Consider the following 15,266-nt stretch of genomic DNA (forward strand, 5'->3'; position numbering starts at 1 on the left):
GCTTCAAGAGCCCGTATGTTTTTGCCCCCGAGTTTAGCAATGTTATCGCCTTGTCGTCTTCCTCTATTTTGTTGGCTTCGCAATAGATCTCTATGCGTTCCACGTACGTGGCCCAGTCTGCTATTTCAGAATTAAAGTCGTTAATATTCCCTCGCTTAGGCATCTTTCTTCCCTTGGGAGCAGCACCAGTATTTCTTATTTATTTATTTGTTTCTAAGATGGCGGTTTTCCCGCGAAATCGGCGGTTTCCCGCTCTTTCCTTCTCTCCCCGCCCACTTCAATGGCGGTATGTCAATCAAGATGGCGGTTTTCCTGCGAAATCGGCGGTTTCCCGCTCTTTCCTTCTCTCCCCGCCCACTTCAATGGCGGTTTCCCGCTTCTGGCGTCTTCTCCGCCTAATGGCGGCTTCCCGCGTTTCTTCCCGGTGGAAGGGGTACGCTTCCCCCTCAGCGGACAGGTTCAGCCGCTGGCTGGCTACCGCACAGCTCCCCTTACTCGGCTATGTCTTTTCCTCCCGCCCGCACGGCTCTACCGGCGCTGGGTACACCCCGTTAGCGGAGGACAGTTCAGCCGCTGGACTGGCTCTCGCGCAGTCTCTCTCTCCGTACCCGGCTCTGTCTCGCTCACCCGCACGTTCGATGCTACCGGCCCTGGGTACCCCGTTGGTGGAGAACAGCTCACCGCTGGACTGGCTCTCGCGCAGTCTCTCACCCCGTTTTCGGCTGTGTCTCTCACCCACTCCCGCACGTTCGGTTTTGCCGGCTCTGAGTACCCCGTTGGTGGAGAACAGCTCAGCCGCTGGACCGGCTCCTCGCAGTCTCTCTCTCCGCACCCGGCTCTCACCCGCACGGTTCCCGTTCGCCTCCCCAGCCCTCTCGCAGACCGGTGTTTCCCTCCCCGGCTGCGGCTGGGTTTCTCTTCCCGCGCCTACTCGCAGGCTCAGCGCTTCGTGGCTGCGGTCGCTGCCCCGATTGTCCCGCCGATCGCGGTCCGGCTGTCACCCGACGCCGTTGGACCCGACTTTTGGCCGGCACAGCTCCCCCTCGACCGAGGTCGAGTGCTCTGCCCTTATCCTCCGGATGCTTCTACACCTTCCCCTACTCAGTCTCTTCGGCCGCCTTGTTTCTTGCTGGTCGGCTCACTCCGCACCGTGGCAGAAGGGTAGTCAGTGCCTGTTGCTGATACAGCCTTTGTTGTTAGTCTTCCTGCTTTCTGTTGTTGCAGCCTCGTGTTTTCTTTTGGTAGCACGACGAGGGCGGTTGTCTCTCTTCGACGCTCTTCGTTGCTTATGGTAATCTTGCCGCAGGGTACGATCGGACTCGTCGCCACTGTAAAGTCTGTGGGTTGTGCAGTTAATAAATACACAGACTTCAGAAGTAACAAACAAACAGGTCTTTACTATTCGAAGGTCCGGGCGAATCTGCCCCAGAAATCCTGCTACAACACTTATATACTGGTGTGGTCACTATCGGTATTACAGTATACAGAAGCCAAACAAATAGTGCCACACCTAAAGTAGTTCCCTTAAAGGTGAACGGTTACATTCAATAGTTCCCTTAAAGGTAGACGGGTACATACACTACAGGTATACATTAGAGGTCCTTGCCGTGTACAGATCGTTATGGCTGCCATTTCTCTGTGCGGTAGTCCCAGGCCAAAACTGGTTGACCTATCTTAAAACTCCTGGTCGGCCTTTCATTCATATTCTGAAACTGTCTGTTCTCCACATCTCTTCTGACGTTTGGCTTAACCAAATCCAAGCGGCATCGTAGTCTTCGATTGAAGATCATGGCTGGAGTTTGGTTGGTAACCGCATGTGTCGCATTCCGGTAGGCAAACAAGAAGTTATCCACCTTGTGTTGTAGGGGTATATCTTTATTACACATTGCCTTGATAGCCTTCTTGAATGTTTGAACAAACCTCTCGGCCAATCCATTAGTGGCTGGATGATATGGGGCGGATGTGTAATGCTTAACACCATTGTTCTTTAAGAACCTCTGGAACTCTTCAGACACAAACTGTGGTCCATTGTCAGAGCAAATCTGTTCAGGCAGCCCATTCCTGGCAAATATGGTTCGTAAGACTGTGATAGTTTTTTCTGTGGTGGTTGAGGACATTTTTATTACCTCTGGCCACTTTGAATGTGCATCCACCGCAATTAAAAACATCAAGTCCATAAAGGGACCAGCAAAATCAATGTGCACCCTTTGCCATGGAGATGAGGGCCACTCCCATGGATGTAGAGGGGCTTGTGGTGGGGCGTTTTGGACCTTCTGGCATCCTGTACAGCTCTTGGTCATCTCTTCGATTTCTCTATCGATTCCCGGCCACCACACAAACGCTCTGGCTAAGTTCTTCATTTTTACCCCTCCCAGGTGACCCTCATGAAGCTCATTGAGCACTCTATCCTTCAATTTGGGTGGAATTACTACTCTGGATCCACACATCAAGGTTCCTCGGCACACTGACAGCTGTTCTCTTCTCGGCGAGAATGCTGGCAGCAGTGGTTCGCCATGTGCTGGCCATCCCTTCACCGTTAAATCATAGACCCAGGAGTGTGTCGGGTCATTTCGTGTTTCCTTTTCTATGTTTGCATTCGTCACGGAGACATTCGACAATAGTCGAGTGGAATAACTCCACTGGATCCACTGCCAGTTCTTCTTCCACCGTCGGCAACGGTAGGCGCGACAATCCATCAGCATTCCCATGCTGTTTAGTTCCTTTGTACTCGATGTCATATTGGTGTGCCCCTAGGAAAAGGGACCACCTCTGTAGCCGTTGTGCCGTCATTATCGGTACGCCCTTCTGAGGGTTGAAAATGGAGACGAGAGGTTGATGATCAGTTAGTAGAGTAAATTTCTGACCGTGCAGGTAGTGATTGAACTTCTTCACCCCCCACACCAGGCTATGGGCCTCTCTGTCAATCTGGGCGTAGTTACGCTCGGCTGAAGTTAACGAGCGAGTAAAGCTATCGGCCTCTCAGAACCATCAAGGAATTTATGTGACAGTACCGCCCCAATGCCGTAGGGAGACGCATCACACACCACTCTTATCGGTAGTGATGGGTTGTAGTGAGCCAATACTTCTCTTGAAGTGATTAGGTCCTTACTCTTCTGAAAGGCCCGCTTACATTCATTGCTCCATTTCCATGCTACTCCCGTTCATAGTAGGGCGTTCAGTGGATGCAGAATTGTGGACAAATTCGGCAAAAACGTATGGTAGTAATTCACCAATCCGAGGAATGACCTCAGTTGTGACCCATTTTCAGGTGCTGGAGCCTTAACTACCGCTTCAATTTTGTCAGGGGACTTATGCAACCCCTCTTCATCAATCACGTGGCCACAATACGATATCTGTTTCTTAAAAAACTCGCACTTGGGGCGATTGGCTCATAGCCCATGTTCACGTAGTCTAGTGAGCACCTGCTCTAGGTTGGCAAGGTGTTCACTGTCATCTTCACCGGTCACTAGGATGTCATCCAAGTAACACGGAGTCCTCGGAATCCCTTGCAGGACTTGTTCCATCGCTCTTTGCCATATCGCCGGAGCTGATGCTACTCCGAATACCAGTCGATTATACTGGTAAAGACCTTTGTGAGTGTTTATCGTGAGATACTTCCTAGAGGATTCTTCAACCTCCATCTGCAAATATGCTTGCGCTAGGTCAATTTTTGTAAAACGCTTCCCTCCGGATAGTGAGGCGAAGATATCTTCTTTCCTTGGAAGAGGATATTGTACTGTGTGAAGGACTGGGTTCACCGTCACCTTGAAGTCCCCACAGATGCGAACCTTCCTTGGCTCCTCAGACTTATTGTTTAACGTTTTCTTCATGACAGGAACGATGGGTGTCGCCCACTCGCTCCAGTCTCCCTTAGATAACACGCCTGCATTCTCCAGATTCTCCAGCTCTGCCTCGACGGCTGGGCGAATTGCATATGGTACCGGTCTTGCTTTGAAAAACTTGGGAATTGCATTCTCCTCTATTTTTATCGAAGCGGTTACGCCTTTAAGAGTGCCCAGTTCTTGTTGAAATACCTCTTTGGCGTCAGCTAAGATTGTTGACAATCGTCCAGGAGTGACGTCGTCATCCTTTTAACCAGCCACTGTCAGTGCCTGAATGGAGTGCCAGTCTAAACTTATCTTTCTGATCCATTCACATCCCAATAACGGTGGTCCACCATCTTGCAGAATGTAGAGATACAATTTCCGTATTTTCTTGCCGTTGTATTCGACAGGCACCCTTATTTTTCCTCTGGGGTATACTTTCTGCCCCGTATACGTCCTCAAGACAATGGATGTCTCTCTCAAGGGTATGTGTGAGAATAGCCGCTCGTAGTCTCGTCGAATCATGACGGTTAGAGCTGATCCTGTATCCAATTCCATTTTGACTTGAGACCCTGCTATCGTGAGGGTGACCCAAATGGTTCGGTGATCCTCTTTTGCGATTACATTGTGAAGTTTGAGACAGCTTAGTCTCTTGTTCCCGGATTCACTATCGCTCATCTGGTCTTCGGAACTACTGTCCGTCATCTTTTGTACTTTCCTGTACGGTTCCTTAGTAGCCTTTTTATTGTTGTTGGTCTTCTTCTCAGACCTGCAAACTCGTGCAATGTGTCCCATCTTTCCGCATTGCCTGCATATTTTGTCCTTGGACCAGCAGTCCTTCTGGTCATGGTTTGTTCTGCCGCAGCGATAACGTTTTGCAAATCCCCGTGTCATTCCGTGGGTGCCGTATTCCTGTGGCTTTTGTTGTATTTCCGCAGCTCCACTTGCTGCTGCTTCGTACAATACTGCCACGCTGAAAGCCTTATCTAGCGTCAGCTCTTTCTCTGAGAGTAACCTCTTCTGGGTTCCTTCACTCAGGAGTCCACAGACAAATTTGTCCCGTAAGGTATCTGCCAGTCCTGCTCCGAACTGGCAGTGCTTTGATAGCTTGCGTAGTTCCGTAAGGTAATCAGCATTGCTCTCATTTTTATGCTGATTTCTCCTGTGGAATTTAAATCTTTCTGCTATCAGCAGCGGTGTAGGATTTAGGTGTTCCTGTAGGATAGCAACAATTTCGTTAAAACTCTTCGCCTTCGGTTTGGCTGGAGTAATCAGGTCCCGCAATAGGCCGTACGTTCTTGCGCCCATTAAATTTAGCAATACCGATGCCTTTTTCCCCTCGGCTATTTCGTTTGCCTCGCAATATACCTCGACTCTTTCCACATACGTGGTCCAGTCTTCTATTGCATTATCGAAGGCAGTGATATCGCCAGTCTTTGGCATCTTGAAAATCTAAGATGGCGTCTCCCGCGCTTTTCCTTCGTCCCCGATGGATCAAAATGGCGCCTCCCGCGCTTTGCCTTCTTCCCCGCCGAGTTAAGATGGCGTCTCCCGCGCTTTCCCGCCGCTGCCGTCAACGTCGCTCTCCACGGTATTTTTATTTTTAACCGTTCCCGTCGTGGAGCGGACCCTCTGGGACACTTCCCTCCCTCTTCTTCGGTCCGAACGCAGCCCGGCTGCGAAGCACCGGCCGCGCCCTGTGTGCTCCACCCTCTCTCTCTCTCTTTGCTTCCTGACTCGCTGCCCGGCCCCGTTGCAGAGCCACCCGATCGAGCTCTAGCCCGCTGCAGCCCAGGAAGGATCAGTGCACTACCTGCCACCAGCCCGATTAGCTGGGAAACCACAGACTGGGGAACCAAGCCTGGCTCTTGACAGTCTCCCCTGCAAGTTTTCAAACCGATGATTTGCAGGGCGGTTGCCCACGGTCGACGCCCGTTTCTCGAGTTTCTTTGGATTCTTTTTTTTTTTCTTCTTTTCTGGCTTCGACCTTCAATAACGTCGTCTGAGGTGCTGCCGAGTTGCAGGTAAGTTCGTTTCTTACTCGTCGCCAGTATTAAATCCGTGTGTTAATGGAGACACGGAATGCAGGAGTTGGTTTAACAAGTCTTTACTGAATGGAGACAATCTGGAAACTGAAACTACAGAAGCCCGCCAGGGCCTTTTATACAGGGATGGTCACTGCCGGTACTGCAGTCTGAGACCAGTTATTCCCTTAAAGGGACATACACAACAGATGTGCAGTCAATTACAGTTGAAATTTGGTTACACTTTACTGACCTTCTCTGACAGTGATTGCCACTGTTTTTGAGTTGCTCAGTCCCTGCTGGTCAGTGATGGTCAGCCTGAATTGGTACATCCCAACCTGAAGCCCCATCACCGTGGCCACAGCCTTGTCATTATCCTCAACTTTCACATCGGGACCACTGAAAGAAAGAACTTGCATTTATATAGTAACTTTCACAACCTCAGGATGTCCCAAAGCGCTTTACAGTCAAATGATATACTTTTGAAATGTAGTCACTGTTGTAATGTAGGAAACACGACAGCCAGTTTACCCACCGTAAGGTCCCACAGACAGCAATGAAATAATGACCAGATAATCTGTTTTTCAGTGATGTTAGTTGAGGGATAAATGTTGGCCAGGAAACCAGAAAGAGCTCCCATGCTCCTCTTCAAAATAGTGGCATAGGATTGCTTACGTCCACCAGAGTGGGCAGACAGGGCCTTGGTTTAATGTCTCATCTGAAAGACGGCGCCTCCGATAATGCAGCAGTATGCACCATCAGTACTGTACTGGGAGTGTCAGCCTAGACTTTGTGCTCAAAACTCTGGAGTGGGACTTCAACGGATGACCTTTTGACTCCGAGGCAAGGGTGCTACCACTGAGCCACAGCTGAGACTGAAAGAAACCAAACAAATAGGCTCCAAGGAATTAGCTGGCCTTGCTCTGCTAAACTGCACAATTAACACTGATTATTGCTATGCCCATGTATGCATGCTATGGTGGCAATTTTAACATACAATTTTTCATTTAAAAAATGCAGTTAAAAATATATTAAGTTTCACACCTTTCGGAAAATAATCTGGAGGCTTGTGTTGCGTGATGCAGTGCAGAGGAGATTTACCAGAATTATACCAGGGATGAGGGACTTCAGCTATGTGGATAGACTAGAGAATCTGGGATTGTCCTCAGAGGATAAAAAGTTAAGGGGAGATTTAATAGGTGTTCAAAATTATGAAGGGTTTTGATAGAAGTAGTAAGGAGAAACCATTTCCACTGGCAGGAGGGTCGGTAACCAGAGGACACAGATTTAAGATAATTAGCAAAGGAACCACGGGGAAGAGGCGATTTTTTTTTAAAGCAGCGAGTTATAATGATCTGAATGCACTGTCTGAAAGGGTGGTGGAAGCAGATTCAATAGAAATTTTCAAAAGGGAATTGGATATATACTTGAAAAGGAAACATTTACAGGGCAATAGGGAAAGAGCAGGGGAGTGGGACTTATTGGAGAGCTCTTTCAAAGAGCCGGCACAGGCACGATGGGCCAAATGGCTTCCTTCTGTGCCGTAAGACGCTATGATTCTATTTGAGTGTTTTACATTTATCCGAGTTCCAATCGCCAATTATTCCAAAAGATGGAGCTCCTATGTGTTGGATCGCAACAGTAACAGAATGAAGAAACAATACAAATGAAGCCTTGGTTAAATAAAAATGTTTTAAAAAATAAATAGAGGTTACGTAAGGAGCTCCAGCAATATTAACATGTTTCCAGATCTCTGCAGTTTCAGTAACGGCCCATGAGAAAAGAAGAATTTGAAAGTTCCCAAAGCCTCGTGTCTAAACCTGTCCACTGGCCTACGTTTTAGTTTTTACACGGATCTGGATTTTAAAAATTACCGTTTTGCCACAACTGTGAAAGCCAGGATAGAAGCAGCACAACACAAAACGGCATGAACTGTTTGTTTCAGTCATTCGTTACCTGATCTTCTCCCAGCGATACGAGACAATACCCTGGTCATCAGTACTCCCTTCTCCATCCAAAATAGTACTTTCTACCGGGCTTATTAATTCTTTGTCAGGGCCCACATTTGCTACCGGGGGGCTGTTTTTCTCTACAGAAAAGAACGGCAGTGCAATAAATTCAAAAAAGGACTATTGCTGTGCTCACCAACAGATCATAATCATAATCATAATCAACTTTGTCATTGTTAGTGCACAAGTGCAGTACAACGAAATGTAGGCTTGCGGCTCCCGAGAGTGTACATTTAGATTAAGACATTTAAACATTCAACATACATTTGGCTTGTAATACATTAACATAAACATAACCATAATAAAGTGCATTGGCAGATGTGCAGGCTTTAGAGTTTATTTGTGGAGTTCAGTAGGATGACAGCCCTGGGAAAGAAGCTGTTCCTAAATCTGGTCGTTCAGGTGCGAATGCATCTGTAGCGTCTCCCAGATGGCAGGAGGGTGAACAGACTGTGGCTGGGGTGGGTAGGGTCTTTGATGATGGTCCGTGACCTCCGTAAACAGCATTTCTGGTATATGTACTCTATGGTCGGTAGCCGGGTGCCGGTAATGCGTTGGGCAGTTTTGACTACCCGCTGCAGGGCTTTCCGGTCATAGTAGCTACAGCTGCCATACAAAATAGAGGCAAAGATCGAAAACCATCCTACATACTGCACATCCGGTTATCTGAAAGTGGGTAGAATTCATGCACGACATTGTATATGCTTTCTATTTAATGAGTTCTAACATTACAGTGTGAAGAGTATTCCTGGATTGTAGTTTGACATTTTCACTCTTTATTGGCAGATCTGTACCAGTTTTCTGACAGTTTCTGGGAGGCCATTTCAAAAAAAGATGTGAAATTTACCACTTGCCAAGGGCAATGCAATAGAGACGTAGACTATATAAAAAAGTGCTGATGGGCAAGTCAGAAATAATTCTCTTCAGCATCTAAATAACCAGCTGCAGCAGTGACCAGCAAGAACACACACTGTCCTACATTTTTCACCTTCAGAGATCTTTTTTTTTTTTTGATGTGCACCAGTTTCTGGTTGTGAATGCCAACTTTGAGTGACTTTGAAATTTGCTGGGTTTGTTCCTCACAAATCACTAGAAACTGCCATTCAGCTGCACAACGACTTGAGAAGTGAGAGTCTGTAAATCCCAGCAGCATACACAGACAACGAGAGACAGTGCTAAAAGAAAATGTTTGTACATCTCAGCTTTCCCCGCAGGACACACATGTTCTCCTGCAGGCAAATGCTATGGGGGGTTAGGTGATGACGTTCAATGATGCTCCCCCGTGACCTACATTGGCTCCCGGTCCACCAACGCCTCAAGTTTAAAATTTTCACCTCATGTTCAAATCCCTCCATGGCATTGCCCCTCCCTATCTCTATAACCTCCTCCAGTCTACAACACTCTGAAAACTCTACGTTCCTCCAATTCTGGCCTCTTGCGCATCCCCGATTTCCTTCGCCACCATAGGCGGCTGTGCCTTCAACTGTCTAGACCCTAAGCTCTGGAACTCCCTCCCTAAACCTCTCTACCTCTCCTCCTTTAAGGTGCTCCTTAAAATCTACCTTTTGACCAAGCTTTTGGTCACCTGTCCTAATATCTCTTTATGTGGCTTGGCGTCAAATTTTGTCTGATAACACTCCTGTGAAACGTCTTGGGATGTTTTACTCGGTTAAAGGCGCTATATAAAACAAGTTGTTGTTTTGTTGCCCATTAGCAGCCAAAGGCCAAGAAGTGATGGACAAAAATGAAGCGAAAAGAAAGCCCATGTATGGGCATGAGTGAGTGAGCAAGAGGCAGACCAGCCTGTTTGATGAGGCCTGCTGGAGTGGAGGTGGTCGTCAAGAGGTTGGCTCACTGTGCTATTCCATAGCACCATCCCATAAGTCTGCATTCCAGCAAAGGTATTGTTACACTACAGGTACTTGTGTGCGATTAGTAGCTCTATAGAGTGATGTGGAGTTGGCAGATCCAAGTTATACTGCTGGCTCCTTATTGCTGATGGGACAGTGGACTCTCTCTCAATGTTAAAGTTCTCACGTGATCCACTGCTTTGCTTTAAGGAGTCAGCCTTGGCTCAGTGGTAGCACTCTTGCCTCCGAGTCAGAAGGTTGTGAGTTCACGTCTCACTCCAGGTACTTGAGCGGATAATCTAGGCTGACACTTCAGTGCAGTACCGAGAGTGCTACACTGTCAGAGGTGCCCTCTTACGGATGAGACGTTAAATGTAATATATATAATGTACAAGATTAAATGCAAGATGTTTAGGACAGCGAGCAGGAGAAACTTTTTTGTTTTACACAGCGGGTTATGAGGCTGTGGAATACACAACCAGAGTTAGTAATTGAAGCAGAGGCCATGTCAACATTTAAGAATAGGTTAAATAGGTGGTTGAAAGAAAGGGGAGCAAACACATATGGGAACAGAGCAGGCACTTGGGATTAGGGGGCTCATGTGGAGGATAAACACCAACACAGACTGGTTGGGCCAAACGACCGGTTTCCATGTTGTAATTTCTATATAAACTGAGGCCCCGTCTGCCCTCTCAGGTGGATGTAACAAATCCCATAAATTATTAAAATAAAACAGAAAAAGGATGTTTATGACCAATGTCAGGTACAGAGTAAAATCAAAAACCAGGAAGAAGAGTGTGCAGGGGGAAATTGAAAAAGAATACAAGGGCAAAGAGAGTATAAGAAAAGATTAGCAGGTAAGATAAAAGGGAACCCAAAAATAGTTTATAAACATATCGGGGGAGAAATTCAGTATCGCCCCATTTGGGGCGCAATTATCAGCCAGGTGCAAAGATTAGCGCCTGGCGCTAATTATCGCCTCCGATTGCAAACTTGGCTTTTATCGCCCCCTGGAGGTGATTGGAGCGCTAAATCAGGCGCTTCACATCTGTCTTAAGGCACAAAGGCCAAAGAGCGAGGCGCTAACGCTCAGCGCTGGCAAAGCTCATGTGATGTCAGTCAGCAATGGAACACAGACACACTGGCACCGGCCAATTCTTAAAGGGGAGATCTGATGAATGGTCATCGACCTGAAACGTTAACTCTGTTTCTCTCTTCACAGATGCTGTTTGACCTGCTGAGTTTCTCCAGCATTTTCTGTTTTTATCTTAAAGGGGAGGGTTTATCTTGGGCTCCATCTACATCCTGTTCATTGCAGCCTTGAGTCTCGGCCTGGAGAGACCTGTACATCAAATCTGCTGGAAAGAACAATGGAGAGACCCAGGGAAAGAGCTCAGAGTGCAGCCCCCACAGTCTCTTCTAAATAGATACAAGGAAGGGCAAATCAAAATGAACCTGCAAAGTGCTGCTCAGTATGCAAAACTCCTTCACACAGTATAGAATCTCTCCATAAGTCTCTCTCTCTCTCTCTCTCTGAATGCATGGTGCAAAAATGTCACCAACAAAAAAAGGCAGGAAGCAGTCGCCTTTAAATAGCGCTCCCCCAGTCCCTTCCTGACTGCAAAACGCTCCCCTCAACCTGTCGTTGCTAGCAGCAGGCATGAAGGCAGGGGGCGCCACTCAATTTCCAGTTCGGGGCGCTACCGGGGCGTTGCGCACTCGACTGACGTCACGATCTGGCGGCGCAGGAGATCGTGGCGGTAGTGTTTAGCGCCGCCGCAAAATGTCCGGTCAATTTCGCAAGAGGCACAGATATCGCCGCGCCCAGGCGCTAGTTGGTTTGCGCCCCACTTAGTGCCCTCTTAAGGCGCTAAGGGGATAAACCTGGAAACTACAGGCTAATCAATCTAACGTCAGTGGTGGGATAACTAGAGACCACTGTCAAGGGCAAAATTAATTCTCACTTAGGGAAATATGGGTTAATAAGGGACAGACAGCATGGATTTGTTAAAGGCAAATCGTGTATGACTAACCTGATTGAGTGGTTTGATGAAGTAACAGAGGGTTGATGAGGGTAGTGCAACCGATGTATATATAGACTTTCAAAGGGCATTTGATAAATTACCTCATAACAGGCATATTCGGAAAATAAAAGCATATGGTATTAAAGGGACAGTGGTGACTTGGTAACAAAATTGGCTAAGGGAGAGGAGGCAGAGAGTAGTGGTGAACAGATGTTTTTCTGGCTGGAGGGAAGTATGCAGTGGGGTCGGTATTAGGACCATTATATAAAATAACCTGAACTTGGGTATGGGGAGTACAATTTCGAGGTTTGCGGATGATACAAAACTTGGCAACATAGTAAATAGTGAACATGATAGTAGCAGACTTCAGGAGTACATGGACAGGCTGGTTAAATGGGCAGACACATGGCAGAAACAATTTAATACAGATAAGTGTGAAGTGATGCATGTTGTGTATGTAACCTGTTCCACCTTAAGAGAGCTTAAGCCTGTTCCACCTTAAGAGATGCACTACTTTCTCAGGCTGCTGTAGACGTAATACCGGGGGTGAACACACCGGTATATAAGCACTGTGCAGTAATCTTGTATTCAGTATAGTCCCTACCTCCAACCAGTAAAGACCTGTTTGAGTTATACGTTTAAGTCTTTGTGTTAATTGTTCAATACAATACACATACTTAACACTGGCGACGAGTCAGGTTCTTACCCTGCGGCAGTTATTCCACGGCGGTTGAAGAGAGGGTTCAAACCTCACCACTCACCACCCCACTGGAAGCGACAGGCATTAGGACCCTGAAGCCTCCATCAGCTTGTGAACCGGAGTAGAAGACAGGACTGGGGAAGAGAGAGGTACAGGGCGATAGCGATCGGCAGATAAGGGCCGGGCCGGGCCGCTTTGAAGTGAGGGGCGCAGCCGGGCCATCGATCGCATCCGCTGATAAGGGCTGGGCCGCTTTCAAGTGCGAGGCGCAGCCGGGCCATCGATCGAAATCCCTGATAAGGGCCGCACTCGGGCTGAAAGGCGCGGCGGCTGCAGAAGCTCAAGGTGCGAGAGCCGCGGTGCACAGCGCGGGCTATCGATCGCGGCGGAGATAAGGGCCGCACTCGGGGGCTGAAGGGAGACGGCGTCGGGGGACGGGTGAAGACCGCCAAGCGCGGGAAAACCGCCATTTTGTGGGCGGAGGACGACGGCAAGAGCGGGAAGCCGCCATCTTGGATAGCAGTAAAAAAATTAAAAAAATCTGAGAAATTGCAAATCTGATAAAGTACTACAATGCCTAAACACGGGAATATTAGCAACTTTGATAGTGACATCGAAGATTGGGCCATATATGTTGAACGAGTTAAAAATTATTGTAAGGCCAATAAAATTCGCGAGGCTGATAAAGCACTAACATTATTAAATTTAATGGGTGCGAAGACATACGGGCAATTGAAACACCTGTTATCACCAGATGAACCGGCGGATAAGACGTTCGATGAGATTGTTACTGTCCTGAAAGATCATCTAAACCCCACGCCGCTGATGCTAGCGGAACGATTTAAATTTTACAACAGAAGGCAGCTACAGCATGAAAGCAATGCTGAATATTTGCTGGAATTGCATAAATTAGCGAAATATTGCCAGTTTCGAACGGGACTGACAGATGCACTACGAGACAAATTTGTGTGTGGTTTATTTAAACAGGATACACAAAAGCGACTGCTCGAGGAGAATGAGCCGACGCTTGAGAAGGCGGTCACTATGGCAGCAGCACACGAAGCCGCAGCGAGAGGCACGGCAGTAATGCAGCTACGGTCACCGGAGCTCAGTGCACACAAATTGGGTGTGAGTTCTGTTAAATGTTATCGTTGTGGAAAGACAACGCATGATCAGAACCAGTGTTGGTTTAAAAACCAAGAATGTAGAACTTGTGGTAGGCTTGGACATATAGCTAGAGTTTGCAGGTCAGGGAAGAAGACCAGCAACAAGAAGTCACCGCAAGGGAAATACGCAAAGGTACACAAGGTGGCCGAACAGGAGTCCGATTCAGACGCAAGCAGTATTGAACTGGCTAGCTTAAGGGTACTCAACGTTGGTAAGGGTGCAGACCTCCAGACAATTTGGGTTACTCTTCAGATAGAAGGAGTCCAAGTAAAAATGGAATTGGACACTGGATCGGCATTGTCGGTCATGAATAAGAAAGATTACAGAAGGTTATTCCAACATATTCCCCTACAGGATACGGAGATTATATTGACAACCTACACGGGGCAGAGAGTGTACCCCATCGGGACAATAAAGGTTGCAGTGGCCAACAAGGGCGAAGGAAGTCAAATAATGGACTTATATGTGCTACCGGAGGGAGGTCCACCACTACTAGGCCGGGAGTGGTTTAGAAACATAAATATGGACTGGCATTCGCTAAAAGCCATAAAGAGTGAGAACTCGGTGCAGATAATCAGCCCAGACTCTAGAACTGATGATGGTAAGACCAACCCATGTGCAAAAGACAAAGTTTCAGCACAGAATTCCACTGAGCAACAACAACATAGTTTAACAGAGAATTCTGAGTCTGTCAAGTCTACTGATATGCACATTTTTGAGGGACACTGGGCTCGAACTCAACTCCATTTCAAACTACAACAGCAATTAGAACAAATGATTCGCCGTTTTGAGCAAGAGATGAATGAAATAAAAAAAGTTCTTTGTTACAGAGTGGGAGAATCTGGAAAGGCAACAGAAGCAACTGATGGAGAAAATGGAGCAGGAGCACACCAACCATCTGCGCGAGGAGGCCGAACGAATCAAAGCTGATTCAGGTTCTGAAGGTGCGTGCCATAATCTGGTGTCAGAAGAGTTAACGGTCAGCCAACTCCTTCATATGCTGAGGGACAAGACTCTGAAATGGGAAAAACTTGAACACGAGCTGCGATCTTCAAAGGAAAAGGGTTCGGAGCTCTCAAAAGTCATTGAGATGGCTGATGTGACGACACAGACTGAAACGGCTGCAACAGAGCAGCCATTGGATGCCAAAAGTACGCTGACTCACGTCAATGTAGAACAACAGACCGCTAAAACAGCTGCTCCGGTAGAGGGACTGAATAGTCCGAGCAATCAATCTCCAAAGGAAGTTGAAGTATTAAAATCACAAATGAGGTCACTAGTAAACGACTTGCTGAAAGCCCAGAAAAAGCTGGATGCAGAGGTACACATGAAGAAGTCTCTTCAGGAAAGATGTCTGGATTTGGAACAAGAGCTGGCTAACGTCCAGCTGGGTATGGAGGAAATAGACGACCCTCTTGCTGGCCTAGCTCAGGACGACACCGAATATTACCATGACCTGTCGGACGACTCCGAATATTACGATGTCCTGTCCTGCCCAGCTTGTAACTTCGACCCCCAAAGTGCAGAAATCATGGAGGAGCACCAAAAGTCTACGGAACATCGGAAGAAGGTGGCTCTACTACGGGAAGTAAGAGAGATAGAGAAGGAACAGCAGTTGGATAGCGTCCAGTTGGGTAAGGAAGAAGTAGAAGGGCCTCTCGACCTGTT

The 15,266-nt window shown here is 47.5% G+C and overlaps 1 protein-coding gene across 3 annotated transcripts in view; it reads right to left on the minus strand.

Moving 5' to 3' along the window:
• LOC147117725 (dyslexia-associated protein KIAA0319-like) overlaps positions 1-15,266 on the minus strand; it is a 120,875-nt gene that overhangs the window by 25,236 nt on the left and 80,373 nt on the right. For all 3 annotated transcript variants that reach the window (XM_085988943.1, XM_085988944.1, XM_085988942.1), the window contains exons 12-13: positions 7,805-7,937; positions 6,102-6,247 (exon numbers count right to left, since the gene is read on the minus strand). In XM_085988943.1, coding sequence (XP_085845069.1) covers positions 6,102-6,247; positions 7,805-7,937 — 279 coding nt within the window. The remainder of the gene's footprint in view (positions 1-6,101; positions 6,248-7,804; positions 7,938-15,266) is intronic.

Source organism: Somniosus microcephalus, chromosome 5, assembly GCF_052327205.1.
Source record: "Somniosus microcephalus isolate GS21.2 chromosome 5, FLI_Smic_1.0, whole genome shotgun sequence".
NCBI lineage: Eukaryota > Metazoa > Chordata > Chondrichthyes > Squaliformes > Somniosidae > Somniosus > Somniosus microcephalus.